Source organism: Hydra viridissima, unplaced genomic scaffold, assembly GCF_058129835.1.
Source record: "Hydra viridissima isolate aposymbiotic clone 2 unplaced genomic scaffold, HvirCarnegie_v1 scaffold_1, whole genome shotgun sequence".
NCBI lineage: Eukaryota > Metazoa > Cnidaria > Hydrozoa > Anthoathecata > Hydridae > Hydra > Hydra viridissima.
This window is the reverse complement of record NW_028324300.1, coordinates 12,063,227-12,081,803: the sequence shown is the minus strand read 5'-3', so window position 1 is coordinate 12,081,803 and position 18,577 is coordinate 12,063,227. Positions and strand designations below refer to the sequence as shown.

The following is an 18,577-nucleotide window of genomic DNA, read 5'->3' as shown; positions in this document are numbered from 1 at the left end:
AAAAAAAAAAAAAATTTCACGGCGACATATAATAACCGCATTAAATTTATTTTCCAGTTATTTAAAAATACTTTAAAGAAAAAATTTTTTTTTAAAAAATCATTTTATCATACAATAACATACTTTTAAAGTTGTAAGGGTTATATGAGCGTTTTTTGACGTTTACATATAGTCATGTTGTGAAGCGTTGAAAAAAGATTCAGTGCTGTCTTTTTAAAAAACTATTACTTCTAAGTTTGACTAAAAGGCAAAATTAAACATTATGCATAATATTTTTTATAAAAACGAACTCTAACTAGGTCTATAAGAAGAGCATATTAATGAAAACAAGACGTTACGACCGTCACAAAAAAAAATCGAAAAGTTTTTTCTATGCTTCGTATCAAACTTTTTAAAACTGCAACCATGGTAAAAGTAAAGATACTTATACATACTTTATCATCGTTTCAAAAAAAAAACATTAAAGTGCTTTAGATCCCCATTTCAGCATGTTACTAAGTAGGTTACGACCATCACGATATGCTGGTTTTCCCATCACGGCTTCTTTACTTAAAAAAAAAAAACTTTAAGCGCGAACGATTTAATTCATTTCAAACGATTTACATCATTTAAACCAAGTTATAATATAAACCAGTTTTGTTTATTGTTTAATTTGAAGTTTGTTTATTCATCTTATTACTAAACTTAAAGTTTTTTTTGAAACTTTGAGTAACTAATGAAACTATGATAGTAAACTATTGAAAGTTTCTTTGCCCGAAAACGGAGACATGGATACCTTAATCACCTATAGCTGATGGATTAAAGAAGATCATCGCTATGTACTCAGTCAACATTAAAAAAAACATGAAAGGTATTTTTAAAAATTTCCGCGACAATTAACTAGAGTTTACTGAGCATCATCTCACTTAAAAGCACCAGTCTGAGCAATATTGTAGTCAAAAAAAAAATCTCGAACCAGACCAAATTTTGATACACTTTGATTATTCACAAAACTATACATGCGGTTATCAGGATGCTGTTTAAGCTGCTTATTGGTCACAGTCAACTATTACCTTATTTACAGTTGTAATTTATTGTTACCAATTAGAGCCAAAATCAGTTGTAATAATATCCGAAGATAATGATGAAACAAAACGCGCCACTATTACATAGTTAAGTGAAATATTTGACCTCTATTACATTGATTATATAAAAAGTTATATTATGGAGTGATGGTCCATGCACTCAATTCAAAAATAGGTAGATGGCCAAATTCATACAACATTGCTCTGTGATATATCATTTTCAAAGTATAGAATGGAACTTTTTTGCTACCTCTCACGGTAAAGGAGTAGTTGATGGAGTAGGAGGGTCATTAAAGCGATTTGTTTGGAACAGAGTAAAATCTCGTGAAGTGGTCGTCTTAAGCGCTAAAGACTTTCTCTTAGCATCAAATGGGTGCAAAACGTATGCTAGATTTTATCAACACAGACGATATTAATCTAAGCTGGGCCTTAATAGCTGATAAAATAGAAGAAGTGAAAGTCGTTACAAATATTTCCAAAATGCATTTCTGGCAAGTAAAAAATGAAAAATTTTTGGTTTCAAAATTATCTAATATTTTGTGATGGGGTTGCGGAACAATTTTAAAACTTATACATTAGTAAAAAAAATTTACTATTCTAAGATATTTTTTTCCTATATTGGATTCCCGGCTCCTTAAAACATTTGCGAGGCATATGAAAGTACATACTCCTAGATATTGAGTTGTATTAAATAGAGTTAATAAAACAAAAAAAACAGGGAGCATAAATAACATTAAGCGTTTGTTGCCTACTCCAAATAAAACGATCCCAGTATTGAAGAAACATCATGGATAACCTTGATAATGTTATAAAATTCATATTTTTTAACATAATTTAATTGGTTTTTATAATCATTTAGCTTTTACTATGTCATTAATTGCGTTATTTGTTGTTTTTCTTTTTTGGCTTTTTCGTTACGACCGTCACAGTTACGACCATCACGACAAAAAACTTAATAAAATTCTCGGAAAACTTCAAGCAAAATCTATGAAACTCACCATATAGTAAGTTCAATGTGTAGTTAAAGAACACAGCAAAGGATTTTTTCTTTCACTGAGTAGATGGCTGCATAAAGATTGACAAAGTTTATTTGTTTAGATTTGTCAAAAAGTAAGCGTTACGACCGTCACGCTGCATTAAGTTGAGCACTTGAATGATTTAACTTTTGCATACTAAATTATATAACAGTATTTAACATTTCTGGAAATTTTCATGTAAATACCATTCTTGGTTAATTTTTAATGGCTAAAAAAGCGTCAAATGTTACGACCGTCACTTGCGTGGAATTGCCCATATATATATATATATATATATATATATATATATATATATATATATATATATATATATATATATATATATCGTATTGTTGAAATTATGTTCATATTTTTAGAAAGAGTGCTCAATACAGCGTAGTGTAAGTAAAGCGAATGTTTTTATTACTATTATACAAACTAAATAGTTAGTTTTGTTTATATAACATTACTTAAAGTTTCACGCAAAGCGATCATCAGGTGTTATCTAACATTTGATGATCGCCATTGCGTGAAACTTTAAGTAATGTTATATAAACAAATCTAATTATTTAGTTTGTATAATAGTAATAATAGTGTGTGTGTGTGTGTGTGTGTGTGTGTGTGTGTGTGTGTGTGTGTGTGTGTGTGTGTGTGTGTGTGTGTGTGTGTGTGTGTGTGTGTGTGTGTGTGTGTGTATAAAGGTTTTAATCTCTACAATTTTTAATATTATCATATGATTTATAAACTAAAACTGTATTTTTATGGATATTACTATTATTACATTGATTTGAAAATGTTTAGTAAAAAAAATTTATCATCAGTTAAAAAAGGTTTTCTGTTGCTAACACCCATGTGTGATAATAATATAACTCTTTTTTTCAAGAATATATAATATTTAGAAAAATAATTATGCCATGGTGGAAAGACTACAATACACTTTACATGAGAACTTGTATGAGAAAATATCGTAAAAGAAAAAAAAGGTCACGATATTGGGGGTGGCAGCTTTGAAGTTAAGGCAAATCATTCCGCTAAAAATGTTAAATTTGAGGAAAATCATTCCTCTGCAAGAAATGATTTATGTCAAAGCAGTCATAGTATTGAACAGCTTGACTTTGATGGTAGCAATGACTTTGGATATGAAGAAGCCGTGTTGTCTTCATCAGATACCTCTGATGGCGACATTCCAGATACACATGCTTTTCAAATGGATTTAAGTCGACTCATCAGTAGAAACAACTGTTCACGTGTAGTTGTAAATGATTTGCTGAAAATATTAAGAAAGAATGGGTACCCATAATTTCCTAAAGATTCAAGAACTTTGCTAAAAACTCCTAGAACAACCTATGAAATAGAAAAATGTGTTGGTACCTTTATACATTTTGGTATACAAGCGGGTATTGAAAAGCGCATGCCAGAAAATCCAGAGTATTTTCATAATAACGATAGCATTGATTTACATATAAATGTGGATGATTTACCACTCTTCAAATCCATTGGAATTCAGTTTTGGCCGATATTAGGATATTTTGGTTGTCTTGACGTTTTTATAATTTCTTTGCTTTCTGGTAAGAGTAAGCCTGATAGTGTGCATGAATTTCTAAGTGAATTCATTGCAGAATTCCAAAATTTAGCTGGAACAGTCATTATAAATGAAAAACGTTTTTCTCTTTTTTTGAAGAATTTTGTTTGTGATACACTTGCTCGCTCATTCCTGAAGTGTATCGTAAACCACACAGGTTACAATTCTTGTGAACGGTGTAAGATTATTGGCACATATGTTCAACATGGACTTGTTTTTAATTTTACAAATTTAAGAGATCTTCGAACAACAGCAGACTTTAACCAATTTGCATATGCAGGTGTTCATCAAACTGGTCGCTCTCCATTAATTCCCATAATAACATCAATTTATCAATTCACCTTGGATTCTATGCACCTCGTATTTCTTGGCGCTGTAAAAAGATTTCTGAAACAAGGTCCACGTATTTGTCGGTTGTCAAGTGTGCAAATTCAAACAATTAACAGTAAGTTAATAGAGCTCAGTGGAAATTTATCAACTGATTTTGCATGACTACCATGTACATTAGCTGATTTAGATCCTTGGAAAGCAACTGAATTTAGGTCATTCTTATTGTACACTGGCCCTTTGGTTTTAAAATTTGTCATACCAAAAAAATATTATCAAAATTTTAATGTTCTGCATATTGCGATTAGTATATTTTGTAATTCAAACAAAATTTTTAGAGACTATTATCATAATATCGCGAAGGGTCTTCTGATACTTTTTTGTTCAGAGCACCAAAGATTTGTATGGTCCAGCCTTCACTGTGTACAATATACATAGCCTAACTAGGCCATGTATATTGTACACAGTGAAGGCTGGACTATGCAAGTGTTTGTAACACTTGTATGAAGATGTTGAATTGTTGGACATGCAAGTGTACTAGTACACTTGCATGAAGATGTTGAATTTTCAGCCTCGTCGCTAAATGAAATTTTAGCATTCCCATTTGAAAACTTTATGAAAATAATCAAAAAATTGGTAAAAAATGCGAACAACCCAATTGCACAAGTAGCGAAACGATTTTCAGAAACCGGATTACAGAGATCAGTGCACATTGCTGGACCTAAAATTTCAGTAAGAGAACGAGATTGTTTTTTTTTTTTATTTTTTTTTGAGAAAGAAATGAGAACATGCAATTGTGCAACGAAAGATCAACGATGACCATTTCCAGTGTGATACCTTTAAATTGGCAAAATGTAAAAAAACTTCTTTGTATCATTAATAAATTCTAAAGAATTAAACATATCAGTGATAAAAGATTTTAATAATTTAAACATGCAGGGCCTTGGTAAAGGAACAAATAAAAAAACTAAATTTGCGGATACGAAAATCTACCGCCTTATATAAAATGCTGTACTAAATAAATTTCCGAAAACAACGGAAACTGAGTTTTACAAGAAAACTCAGAGCATGTTAAGAAATGCTCCAGCACGCAAGAATGCTGAACTAAAAAAATGATATATTGAAATAAATATTTCAGCTTTAATTAGTTTTTAATTGTAATGTACGTTCTAATATATGTGTATTGCATGTTTTTGAAATAATACTTTTCATCTTTACTATATAAAGAAATCATCTGATATTTATTTTACATAACACTATTTTAGTCCAAATGTTTTAATATTTTTGTAACCTTTTTAAAGCAAATTAGCCGTCTTCAAAATTACTGGTATGAGGTGTCTCGAAGACATCTGATAGGTAGTACTCTCACAAATGACTAATTTGAGATGCCTCAATTACATCTGAATTCAGACGTCTAAAAGGTGTTAACGTAGTAGCCGTCTTTAATATTAATAATTTAAAGGTGTCTTGAAGACATCTAATATGCAGATGTCTCAAAGGGGTTAACATTGAGATTTTTTTAATATGGAATTTAGACACGGGTCTGAGACGTTGTTGAGATGTCTAATAGACATCTTGGTACCCACTTAGTCATCTGGATTTCTTTCCGGCAAGTTTAGGCACTGTGAAAAACAAAGCAAGAAGATCAAAAGGACATTTTTTTAACAGAGAAGCGTTATCAAGAGAATTGGAGTCCAAGATTGGTAGCAGATTATTGTTAGAGATTTAGAAGGGACCAACCAAATACCAAATATTCTCAAAAAGCATAAGTATTTGTTGTACATTAAGTAATAATTTTTCTAAGTGTAGGTAATATTTGTAATCTTTACGAAAATATATGTTTTGATGTCATAAGGAAACCTGATGTGTCAAACTTTGTTCATTGATATATTATTTTTTAGTGGCATTAATTCATTCAAAATTTGACATTTGTTTTCATGTGTCAAAAAAAAATTAAAATTTTGTTAACCAGTGTAATTGTGAAAAGGTAAGAATCTGCAGTTTGGGTTGTCACCTTGTCAAAATGAATGTGATCAAATTTAACCTGCCGATAAAACTTTGGCACATCAGTTTTATGCTAGATGGCTAAATATGATTCAAATAATCCAATATAGTCATAGCCTGAGTTTTGGCAAAAATATCAGTTAGAACCTTGTTAAACCAACCCGACGAACTAAAAATAAATAATTAAAAATAGATAATTAAAGGAACATTGTTTTAATTGTTTTCATTTAATTGTTATTTAGAAGTTTATTAGCTAAAAGCAAATTTTATAAAAACAAATTTTAACATGAAGAAATTTTAAAATCTTTTTTCTCCTTCGCAAATACCCATCTCTTTGTAACGTCATGTAATAGAGAAAATTGTAAATTTTATAGGAAAAATAAATTTTAATTAGAACTAGTTTAAATGTTACATTTATACAATTTGCTTTATAATTACATATATATATATATATATATATATATATATATATATATATATATGTAATTTATACTTACATATATATATATATGTAATTTATACTTACATATATATATATATGTAATTTATACTTACATATATATATATATATATATATATATATGTAATTTATACTTACATATATATATATATATATGTAATTTATACTTACATATATATATATATATATATATGAAGACTCCACGGGAAGAAACGGCAGGGTCACATTTTGAAAGTTTCGACTTTTTACACTTTCTAGCTTTACTAACCATAATAGCATATTTTGTATTTGAATTTAAATCAAACAAACGATTTGATGCATGTTTAAAGTTTTTCTAAATTTTCCTACAACTTCGAAACCTATAAAGGTTTAAAAGTTTAATAATGATTTATCTCAAAATGAAAAAATGTGACCCTGCCGTTTCTTCCCATGGAGTCTTCATATGTAATTTATACTTACATATATATGTATATATATATATATAGGTTAACGCGGGGCAAAATGAGACAGCGGGGCAATATGAGATAGTTCGCGTTTATCATGATGCCATCCCTACAAATTATTACTTGCAAGATTTTTAAATATGCAGTTGTGTTCAAAAACTATTTTGTGTCAAGAAAAATATATTGAGTCGCTTTGAAATAAAAAAAGTTGAGTAGAAGGGGAATCATTTCATCTCTCGGCTTCGCAAAAACTACAAATTTTTAAGTGTTGTTATCATATTTTTTCCTAGCCTTTTTTGATCTCACTGAGTGAGAATAAAAAAAGGCTAGGAAAAAATATAATAACAACACTTAAAAATTCGTAATTTTTAAGTGTTGTTATTGTGTCGTAATTTTTAAGTGTTGCAAAGTGTCTCATTTTGCCCCTCGTTACCCTTGTTAATTTTTTTGCAGCAACAACATCAATGTCCATCATATATGATCTTAAAGAAGCAAGCTTGGTAAATCTTGATAGTAATATTTACCAAGCTTGCTTCTTTAAGATCATATATGATGCACATTGATGTTGTTATTGCAAAAAAATTAACAAGGGTAACGAGGGGCAAAATGAGACACTTAAGCACTAATTTATCTAATACTTTTGAAAAAATAACTTTTGAAAAAGTAACTTGATATTTTGCAATTATTATCATATATCAAAAACCTATAAAACGTCTATTACTTTTTAAAAGCTCAAAGACTGCAGTTAGAAAAATAAAACCGCTGACCTCTATCTTGTAGAAGTATTAGCTTAATTATCAAATATGATACTTGGTACTTAGTACTTGATACTTAAGTTCCTAAAGTAAGATTCGTTGCACTAAGAATTAACTTATTTTTTAAAAGCGATACTTAGTACTTAGTACTTAATACTTAGAATTCTACAAGTACAAATCTATACAACTGTGATGAAAAGAACAAAAAGAGTTTGAAAAGAAAAGAAAATCAAAGAAATAAAATGCACAAACAAAAGTTTTTCAAAAAAAAAAGGCTTTTTTTTTAATTTTCAAAAATTATATCAATGCTGCGATATATCAATAGAAAAACTAAAAAACTATTATTAAATTTTAAGCAGATGGAATAATGCTATGAGAAAAAAGAACAGAAAAATGTTTGATCACCTTTTAATATATTGCAGTTGAAATGCTTTTTTTGTTTCTTCTTAATCAAGCCATCTTGAACTCCGTCTGCGCTCAAGAGTTGAGATTATTTCCCTTGACACAGTACTTGAACGTCACCAACGTCACTAACACCGACCGGTACCTTTGTCAGCAAAACAATTCTTCCAGTAAATGCTGCAACTGCGATAACAACTGCTTTCTTTCAAAAAGTTGCTGCATTGATAAACTGTGGAACAATACTGATCCACCGACTTTAGACGTTTATCTAGAAATGTTTGTTAATGCTTCAAAGCCATACAAACGTTTTGAGTGTGAGCAAGTTATGCTTGTACCCATTGAGTCACAACACAAGAGTGAAAACATCCTAATGGTGCATTCTTGTCCGGATGGGACCAATAAATCTGACATTGAACTGTGCATAAACAGCGAAAACAAGTCGTTTGTAGGAAACGTTCCAGTCATGGGATCAGACAAAATAGTATACAGAAATGCTGCCTGTGCACGCTGTAACTTCGCTGTACCTATTGCCATGAATATGTCATTAGAATGCCATAACGAAACTGAAAATATCACGGTAATAATACGAATCGTAAGAGAAGGAACAAAATTAGCTACAATAATAGTTGCCGTGACAACAATAAACAATACCGCAACTCCAACAATTGTATTAACAACAACAAATGTATCCAAGTTGAATGAGATTTTTAACCAGTATAAAACTTGCACTGCATCGTTAACTAGAGACAATGAAGTTAAAGATAACATCTTAAGTTGTTCTACTCAAGGACTTGTAAAAGACAAAACGTGTCAGAAAAGTAGTAAGCACTGTGATTTATGTAATATGTATGAAGGAACTCTCTCAGTTTGTAATAATTGTGATTGTTATAAATGCAGTAATAGTATCGACACGATCATCCCTCCAGTGGTGGTAAATCCTTACGTTCCAGATACAGCTGTAATGTGGAAAAAAACTATGACCATTATTACACTTAATGATCCTAGCACTAACTGCGAAGAAAACTCATTCTACAATCTTCTCACCAAAAGCTGTGAGCCGATAACTTGCTGTTATGGATACACAGCAGTTGGTTCACAATGTTTAAAAATACAAAAAATGCTATCAATAAAAAATATCAAAAATGCAAGCTTTGAAAATTGCTTGCTTAGTGAAAAAGCCGGCTTGTTTGCGCATGTCAATAAGTTAGATGAGGTAGAAACAATAAACAGCTACATTGATAACTATATTTCCCTTAATAGCTTTAACGGACCATTTATGTACCGTAACTTAACAAAATCATTTTTGTTCCAATGGAACTACACTGTTGATTCAAAATTTTTGAATTCTGTTTATGACAGCTCCAAGGGTAGTATTGGTTCTGGATTACTTTTTATTACTTCTGAGTATTATCAACTGTATACCGAACTATATGGTTTCTATGTTGGAAGGAGTTTCAGAGAAAACAGATTGTGCGCCCAGCCCGAAGAGTTTACTAGCATCGAAGGCAACTTCTCCAGCTCATGCGATTACACAACTGCAAACGGAACCTTTAAAAACGAGAACCTCGTTTTGTGGATTGAAGTGAGCAAGAGCGGAGTTAAAAGAAAAATGAGCACTTGCAAACAATACCATTTAAAATCGAGTTGTGTACTGCAGAAATTGACTACAGACTACACTGTGGATAACCAAACGCTGACATACAGATACTCGAACTCCGAGTACACGTTTCATGCCGATCAGTTTGTACCGTTGCCGAATGGCGTCGGAGTGTGCAAATCTTCGTTTGTCAACTCTGAGAATGACAACCTTATAAGCAATGTTGAAAACATTTTTGCCGTAGTTTTAACTTCTATTAGTGTCGTGTGTTATCTCCTCATCGTTACTACCTACGTCTCTTTTAAGGAACTAAGAGTTATGTCTAACTTCAACTTGATAACTCTCTGCTCGTTGTTGCTGCTTTCCGATTCAACGATGTTGCTTTCTGCGTACGTAACTGGAAAAACAACGCTGTGCAAAGTTATATCGGTGGTTTTACACTGGAGTCTGTTGGCATCTTACCAGTGGGTGTTATGCATAGCCCTTGAGCTAGCAGTAAAGTTTTCAGCTTTAGCACCGAGATTCTCAAGGCGTAGCTGTTTCACGGCCAACGTGCTTGTTTCTACGCTGGTTCCAACCGTTATCGTGACGCTGACTGTTGCGTTGGAATTCACTGGTGCAACATTCATTGGATATGGAAACAATGACTGTTGGATTGCAGGGTACTACGCTAAAGTATTTTCTTACGTTGTACCGATTTCCGTTATTTTTGTTTCGTGTGTGATATGCTTGTGTTTCACAATTCATAAAATTTGGAAGCTTGAAAAAGCAAACAAAAAGGTGTTAGGCGATGGAAAAACGTCTCGCGTTGATCTTGTTATGGTTGCTTTAAAACTGATATTGTTACTTGGTGTAATCGATGCTCTCGGCTTGATTCAAATTCCGAAGGCGTCGTCTGAAGGTGAGAAAACATTCAACTCGGTGTTTTCATTCATTTACACGTGTTGCCGATCTTCGAAAGGGATCATGCTGTTGATGGTCAATACCTTCTCTAAAACTGTCATCCGACTTCAAAAGAAGACGTTTAAAAGGTTTTCGCAGCGCTTTCAATCGAGCCATTGGTTAAGTGGAGAGCACTCACTGACAACTTTCTCAACGCTTTCGTCAGATTTGAAAATCTGAAAACAAAAATATATTATGTACCCACCAAAAAATCAACTCATTCAGTAGAGCCTTAATAGTAATTCTCATTGCGTTATAGGAAAATGTAGTTTAATAAATGCATGTAGTTAAAGCAAAGAATATTTTTTAAAGAAACTGTCCCTTCTACGAACCAAGCTTGACTTTCATACCAAAGTATTAGAGCACAGTCAAAAGAACGTAAAAATTTTTTTCTTAATAGTTGATAATTGGATTCTCACTTATAGTTAATCTAAAAACAGTAAAGGAATAACTGCAACCTATTAAACTATGAACAAAAAAAGAACAAAATGTTGTTAAAAATGTATCTAAAAGTATTTAAAAGTATGTTGAATTTTTTCCATGAAACGGATTCAATATATTTAATGCTTATGGAAAAAGGTTAAGATTATATTCAAAAAATAGTTGTTAAACTTTTCAAAGTAGTTAACCGAATTTTTGTTTAAAGTTTATATCCAGACTTGCATTCTGTAGAATCTTTTACTTTTTTTCTAAATGGATTTATTTAGGTCCTTATGATTATTATGGTCCTTATATTATAACCTTATGAGCTAACATTTATAAATTATAAAAATGTTTATAAAAAAAACTTACTGCTGATTAACTAGCCCCATCACTATAATTCCTAATACTAAACGGATCATTACAACAACTTTTATACGTTAATTTTATCTCTACACTATGTTCGATTTGTTTTTAGCTCTGAAGCATTTTAGGATAAATAACAAGGTATATCTCTAAATACTTAAGATATACTTCTTAATACCAAGATATACTTCTAAACACATAAGAAATACCTCTTGTCTTTCATAACTTTGTATCAATTTTGTACAAGGCGAGATTTCTTTCTTTTTTTTTTTTCATACAAAATCAAATTTTGAGATCCAAGTAATTACCTGGTTTCTTCATAAAGTTATCAAAGATTGTTAGCGACTTTACCGGTTCAAACATAAAATTAACATGGCATTGTCAATTAATCACGATTTTTAATCAGAGGTATTTGAAGTTAGTTTATATGATAAAAGCACGTTTGAAAGTGTTTGAAAGAGGTTTTATAGTTTGTAAGAGATTGCAGAAGAAAATAACAACACTATCGAAAAAGATTCAGTTTATTATCACACGACTGATTGATCATTCCATCTCATTTTCTTTGCTACTCTTAATGCACCAATAAATTTATCGAAAATGTTTCTCAAATAGAGTGACAGATCAAGGACTAACCCGAATAAATTTATTGATCACATTGCTAGATGTTAGCTCTTAAAAACCTGGAAATTAAAACTGGTTTTTCGTTCAGAAAAAGTACATTACCTTGGTTTCTCATTCAAGTAGAAGAAGACACCGTTTTGGTTTTGTAAAATTCATAGAGTATTTGGAACTAATGAAAGGAATTTTTGCTTTGACAACCTTTTGCTTATTCGGTTTCGGCCGAAATTTCGGTTCAAACCACTACCGTTTGTGGGTTGGTAAATCAATTTTTAATTGCAACAGTTTTAACTGAAATTGGGTTACATTATTTAAATAGCATTGATTTAAGTTTCTAAGTCAAGTCTCAAATCATTCTTTAAGAAAACTCCAAATATTAAAATTATCTCCTACATTTTATTCAATTATATTACACACTGATCATTTAATTACCTTATGTCCCATGAGTCACTAAAAAAGATTTTTTTTTCAAATATTTATTTAATCAAACACGTTTGAATAATGAATAAAAGTCATGGGAATAGGGAATATTATTATAATAATAATAATAATGATAATTATTGCTATTATTATTATTATTATTATTGTTATTATTATTGTTATTATTATTGTTATTATTATTATTATTATTGTTATTATTACTATTATTATTATTATTATTATTATTATTATTATTATTTTTATTAATACTATTAATATAATTATTACTATTATTATTATTATTATTATTATTGTTTTAATTATTATTATTATTATTATTATTATTATTAATATTATTATTATTATTATTATTATTATTATTATTATTATTATTATTATTATTATTATTATTATTATTATTATTATTATTATTATTATTATTATTATTATTGTTATCATTATTATTTTTATTGTTATTATTATTATTATTATTATTATTATAATTATTATTATTATAATTATTATTATTATTATTATTATTATTATTATTATTATTATTATTATTATTATTATTATTATTATTATTATTATTATTATTATTATTATTATTATTATTATTATTATTATTATTATTATTATTATTATTATTATTATTATTATTATTATTATTATTATTATTATTATTATTATTATTATTATTATTATTATTATTATTATTATTATTATTATTATTATTATTATATAAATCCGACCAACTGGTAGAAAAATCTGACCTACTGATAGAAAAAAGTTGAAAATAAGACTACCGGTCCTTTTTAATATTACTGAAAAGTAAGAACAAGAAATCAATTTTTAGAATGAGAACTTTTGGACCAGAATTATGTTTTTATTTTGTTGCTAAAACTTAAAACTTGAAAATATTTTTTATTCTCGAGAATGTTGTCAAGAAACTTTATGGGAATTTTGATTAATTTTTTTACAACTGATTTTTTATTCAGAATATACAAAGTTTCTCTATTTTCACATGCTTTCGATCCCCCATATAAAATACATATGAGGAGTCAAAACCATAGCGATGTATTTACTGCAATTAAAAAAACAAAAGTGTTTGTTGGCATTTTATTTTTATACATGGAAAGTACTGCCAACTGGTGGTATCTTGCGCTAGACTTAATTCACTTTGCCTCTAAATAATTTTTTACAAATTCATAGAGCACCTAACACAATTTTAACGAAAATGTGACATACCACTATGGTTTTAATCGCCTCATATACCCTCAGAAAACTACTTCGGAGACTTAGTTGCCATCTGCCTCCCGAGAGTCTTTAAGCCATGTGTTTATTATATGGTCACTATGATTATTAAATGTAGGCCTTATTATTGTTATCAAGATTTAGTCTGATTTTTCCGAAGATATAGTGAGACTGAATGAAAACCTATCATTCATATATATTAATTTTTGTCTCGCCAACTTCATATGGTTGAAACTTGCTGTAAACAGAAATTATTCCTTAGGGATCAAAGAGTCAATAAAATTGTTTTGGGGCCAAAAACCATTTTGTTGTCTGCAAATGGAATATTGGAAGAAAATGTTAAAATGAAATTAAAATCTCAATTAGTTTATTTATTATATTTATTAAAATATCAATTAGTTATATTTATCATTATAGGTATTAGTTAATCGTCCACCAATATCCATGTGGAAATAGCCAGTAGATCATTATGTCGAATAGTTAATTTAATAGAGAAAATTGTTAAGTTTGGTACGCACATAAGAAATTATAGATTATGATTATCGAAAGAATACATATAAAAAAAATATTTTGGAACTTCTTTAATTCGATGAGTGGAGATTCGGTGATTGAAATGCGGTGCACTGTATTATTATGGATTATTTGCAGAGTGTTGTTATGGGCATTCATTTTAACATGGCAAACCAGGCATCGATTGGCTATATGAGTTTAAGAAAAGGAGGAGAAATGAAATGTCGGCCATCAGATGATATTGTATAAACGTTAATATATTTCACTAGCCTCGAATGCGTTAATGGCGTTAACTCTGGAAATGCAGCACTGAACAGAGAGAAGATCACTGTGTCAAGCTTTCCACATCCATACCAGAAACACATCACGCAGAGTCAAGCCTGAATGTTTATGAACATGCGCGTGAAAAAACTGAAGTTCCACTTCCATTTGTTACAATTGTTATGATGCTGAATATTTTGCCATCAGTCTGACCCAATCTGATACCAGAAAAATTAAAAATAGTTTTCAATAGCAGATCATCGCTATTTTTTTAATCTCTCACATGGAACAAAAACACAAACTTTGATGTCAATGTTTCCTCTATGCCTTGGAGAACATTGACATATTGAGTAGATTTATGAAACTGCGTGTTAAGTGAAGCAAATCGTCGGGTTGCTGGCAGAAGTTGGTAACTACATTTTTTCTTAAAATGATATTTTTTGATATTTGTCACCATTTAGTCAATATCTTCGTCTGGTAAAAACTTGTAAGTGATATTATAAGGATAAATTACACTTTTTTATGGTCAAAATAAATGTAAGTGCTCCTGAGATCAAAATAGAACAGGCTAAGATTTGTAACACCACTTACTGACTTCTGGGATTAGGTTTTGCTCACACTATGGGCAACACTGCTTGGTAAAGTCACTTACTTATTTTTGCCTGACATATTTTGAAAATATTCCCGTATGGTGGCAGCACTTACCATTAAACCCAACTGCCATTCCTGTCAAATTGGTGTGTATGCTTTTTGCTTTGATTGAAGATTCATATTATTTGGAGTATTTTAAACAGTGTAAAACGTAATTTATTCATTTTAATTTTTTTGTAACATTAAAGAACGTGTCAATTACTGAAAAAGTTAGTAAAAGGACACTAAAAATGGTGAATATTGTGAAAAAAACGTGTTCCGAAAATGATGATTCTTGCTACCAATCCACGACATCTCATGTGAGTATTATTGTTTTATAATGAAGAAAATGGTTCAATCCTTTTGCCCCAGTATTACTGTGAGCTTTAATCTGATTTAATCATTGGTGTTGCGCTAATCAAATCGTAAAATATATCGTGTTTGGATTGGTTAATATTATATAAACAATTATTTTCCCCTTGGGAATATGTATAAATAGCGTGATCTTCGAAACCTCGTTCTCTTGAAGTAACAACAACGGACTCGAGCAACTCTTCTATCACTAGCTGTGATATACAAGCTCTTCTTTGTGTTTATCGCAAATTTGTATAACATTATTCTTATAATGTATTAATAAATTGAACTTGTTTTACAATACCACTCTTACGTAAAACAACAATTGGTGCATAACTTTTTATAATTTTTATAATAACAATTTCGTTTACAAGTTAAAGAAAAAAATGCTAACGCCGGAAATGGATACTAGTGAAATTACATTATCCGAGGATTGTAATACTATTGTTGTGGACTACTATGATTGCAGTAATAATGACGTTTTTGTGGTAAATTTTGTACCAAATCAATACGCAAATTCCGATCAGGTAAAAATCATAACTTTACAATTACAAATCAAATTAAAGTAAGGAGATTCATTATAAGTATTTATCTATTATTATTTTTTCACATCTTCCATAATCGTTTTTACACTATGGTAATTGGTACATTTTGTTGAAATATTATGAATTCATAATTATATTATTCAATTTCAGGGTAATGAAGCACTGCTTAGTGAAGGCACGCTACATGAGAGCGAAAATGGTGCGGATCTTGTGCCTAATAATATTCAGATTTCTGTGGTTAATGAGGAAAATGAATCAAGCGAAATTATAATAAACAATGATGTTATCGTACACAGCGACCAAACTTCCGATGTAAATGGCAACAGTGAGACAGTTACAGTTGAAAATACACTTGATAATGATGAAATTCAAATTGCTCGTACTCGCAAACGTACTCGTAAACGTACTCGCTGGACAATATCTCGTCCAGAAAGTTGGTTGGTCAATGTAGAAAAAGGTAAACGCAAAAAATGTTTACCTTATAAATCAAGGAAAGGAATTGAAAGACCAGCAAAGCAACCAAAAGTGGCATGTAATAATTCATGTCGCTTTAAATGCTCACAGGTATTTACTGAAGAAGAAAGAATTGAAATATGTAGAACTTTCTGGTCATTGGATTATGATAGGCAAAAGGATTTTTACATTGGTAATATAGAGCAAAATTTACCTATAAGAAAGAAGTTGCAAACAACTAAAGGAAATCGACAATTGTCCAGGTCTTATTTCTTCAAGAAAGGTGACGCAAAGGTGCGAATTTGTCAAACTTTCTTTAAAAATACACTAAGTATTTCTGATGGACCTATCATCCACGCTTTTAAAACACGGAGCAATATGGGAGTATTTGAAGGACCAGATAAACGAGGTAAACACTCTCCGTCAAATAAAACCTCAGCAGATTCTATAAATTTTGTTAAATCACACATAGAAAAGTTTCCTGTAATGGAATCACACTATTGTCGTCGATCAAGCAAAAGGTTGTACCTTGATTCCAAGCTTTCAATTACAAAGATGTACGAGCTTTACTTTACAGAGTGTGCAAGCCAGAATAAATCTCCAGTATCAACAATATCGTACAGACGAATATTTTCATCGAACTACAATTACTCGTTTTTTAAACCCAAGAAGGATCAATGTGTGACATGTAACAATCACGACAGTGCCTCTAATGAAGCTAAACTAACATTGTCAACAGAATACCAGCTTCACCGAAAAAGGATAGAAGATGCTCGGTTAGCCAAAGCTACGGACAAAGAGCGATCGAACATTGATCCGTCTTTTTTATCTGCAACCTTCGATCTCCAAAGTGTGCTACAAATACCGTCTAGTGACACTTCTCAATTGTACTATTCTCGCAAGATCTGTGTCTATAATTTGACGATATACGAATCACGCTTGCCTAATGACGGATATTGCAATGTTTGGACAGAAATGAATGGGAAAAGGGGTAGTTCGGAAATAGGAAGTGCCTTGTGGTTCTGGCTGAAACAAATTCCCAAAACTGTTAAAGAATTGTCTTTATTTTCAGATTGCTGTGGAGGCCAGAATCGAAATCAACACATAGCTGCATTTTTTATGTATGTGGTGCAAACACTCCATTTCGATTGCATTGAACACAAATTCTTAGAAACTGGACATACTCACATGGAAGTTGACTCCATGCACAGTGCAATCGAAGCTCAAAAGAAAAATGTACCAATTTTTTCAATAATTGATTGGATGACAGTTTTCAGGTTGGCACGGTCTTCAAGGAAACGAAAGAATGCTAAACCATTCAATGTACATCAACTGACATTTTCTGATATGTTAGATTTGTCTGATTTATCAAAAAAAATTATAAAAAACCGTAACAAAGATGAGAATGGTGCTACCGTTAAATGGCTAAAAATAAAATGTCTAAAGTATGAGAAATCTAAGCCAAATTGTTTCCAGTATCGTTATGACTTTACCACGCCGTATATAAATGTATTTACAAAGGGCAGAGGTCGGCAATTCAGCATGCCTACAGAAATAAATAAAGCATACTCAACTCCACTGCCCATATCACAGGCAAAAAAGAATGACTTGGAAAGATTGTGTACTTTGGGAATAATTCCTATTGAAGTACAAGAATGGTACCATAATCTGCCCGTCAGTCAGACTGCAAGAGACGTGGCACCAGAGTCTGGTGAAGATGACTCTGAAGACGACGAATGAATGTCACCTACTATGTAGCATTAATTTTTTAGTTAACGATTGAAAAAATATGTCTTAAATATTAAAATTCTTATTATTAGTATGTTTGTTTATCAACAATTAATTAAAAGTAGTTTTGTCTGCCACAAAATAATAGGTTTGCCTTTATTTTAATCACTACATCATAAGAAATCATTCACTTAAGTTTCTTATAAGCATTAACTCTTGACAAGCAGAAGTCTGTAAGTGCAACCAATTTTTGATTTTTCTCGAAATTTATAAAAACCTCCTTATTTTGTGAAAAAAATTATTTTGCATCTGTATCTTTGTAAAATAATAAACATTTTGAAGTATGCAACATGTGTTTTTCTTATGATTCCTGATTTATAGAGTTCTTCAAATATTAAAATTCAAATATCTCAGAAACACCGAAAT

General features: G+C 30.5%; 2 protein-coding genes across 2 annotated transcripts; both read left to right on the top strand.

Moving 5' to 3' along the window:
* Window positions 1-7,991: 7,991 nt before the first annotated feature.
* On the top strand, window positions 7,992-11,081 carry LOC145187627 (uncharacterized). Its single transcript, XM_080064073.2, has one exon. The coding sequence runs from the start codon at window positions 8,079-8,081 to the stop codon at window positions 10,770-10,772; it is 2,694 nt and encodes an 897-aa protein (XP_079920199.2). The 5' UTR covers window positions 7,992-8,078; the 3' UTR covers window positions 10,773-11,081.
* Window positions 11,082-15,662: 4,581 nt separating this feature from the next.
* Window positions 15,663-18,163, top strand: LOC149893363 (uncharacterized). The gene is made up of 2 exons (XM_090098384.1): window positions 15,663-15,952; window positions 16,121-18,163. Exons 1-2 carry the CDS (start codon window positions 15,812-15,814, stop codon window positions 18,161-18,163), a joined length of 2,184 nt encoding a protein of 727 aa, XP_089954510.1. The 5' UTR covers window positions 15,663-15,811.
* Window positions 18,164-18,577: the final 414 nt, after the last annotated feature.

What these genes read in the sequence shown, in the direction of transcription:
- LOC145187627 (XM_080064073.2), top strand. Translation starts at nt 8,079, where the DNA reads ATGCTTTTTTTGTTTCTTCTTAATCAAGCCATCTTGAACTCCGTCTGC.
- LOC149893363 (XM_090098384.1), top strand. Translation starts at nt 15,812, where the DNA reads ATGCTAACGCCGGAAATGGATACTAGTGAAATTACATTATCCGAGGAT. An exon ending in AATACGCAAATTCCGATCAG is followed by an intron (nt 15,953 to 16,120) that starts GTAAAAATCATA and finishes ATTCAATTTCAG; the next exon opens with GGTAATGAAGCACTGCTTAG.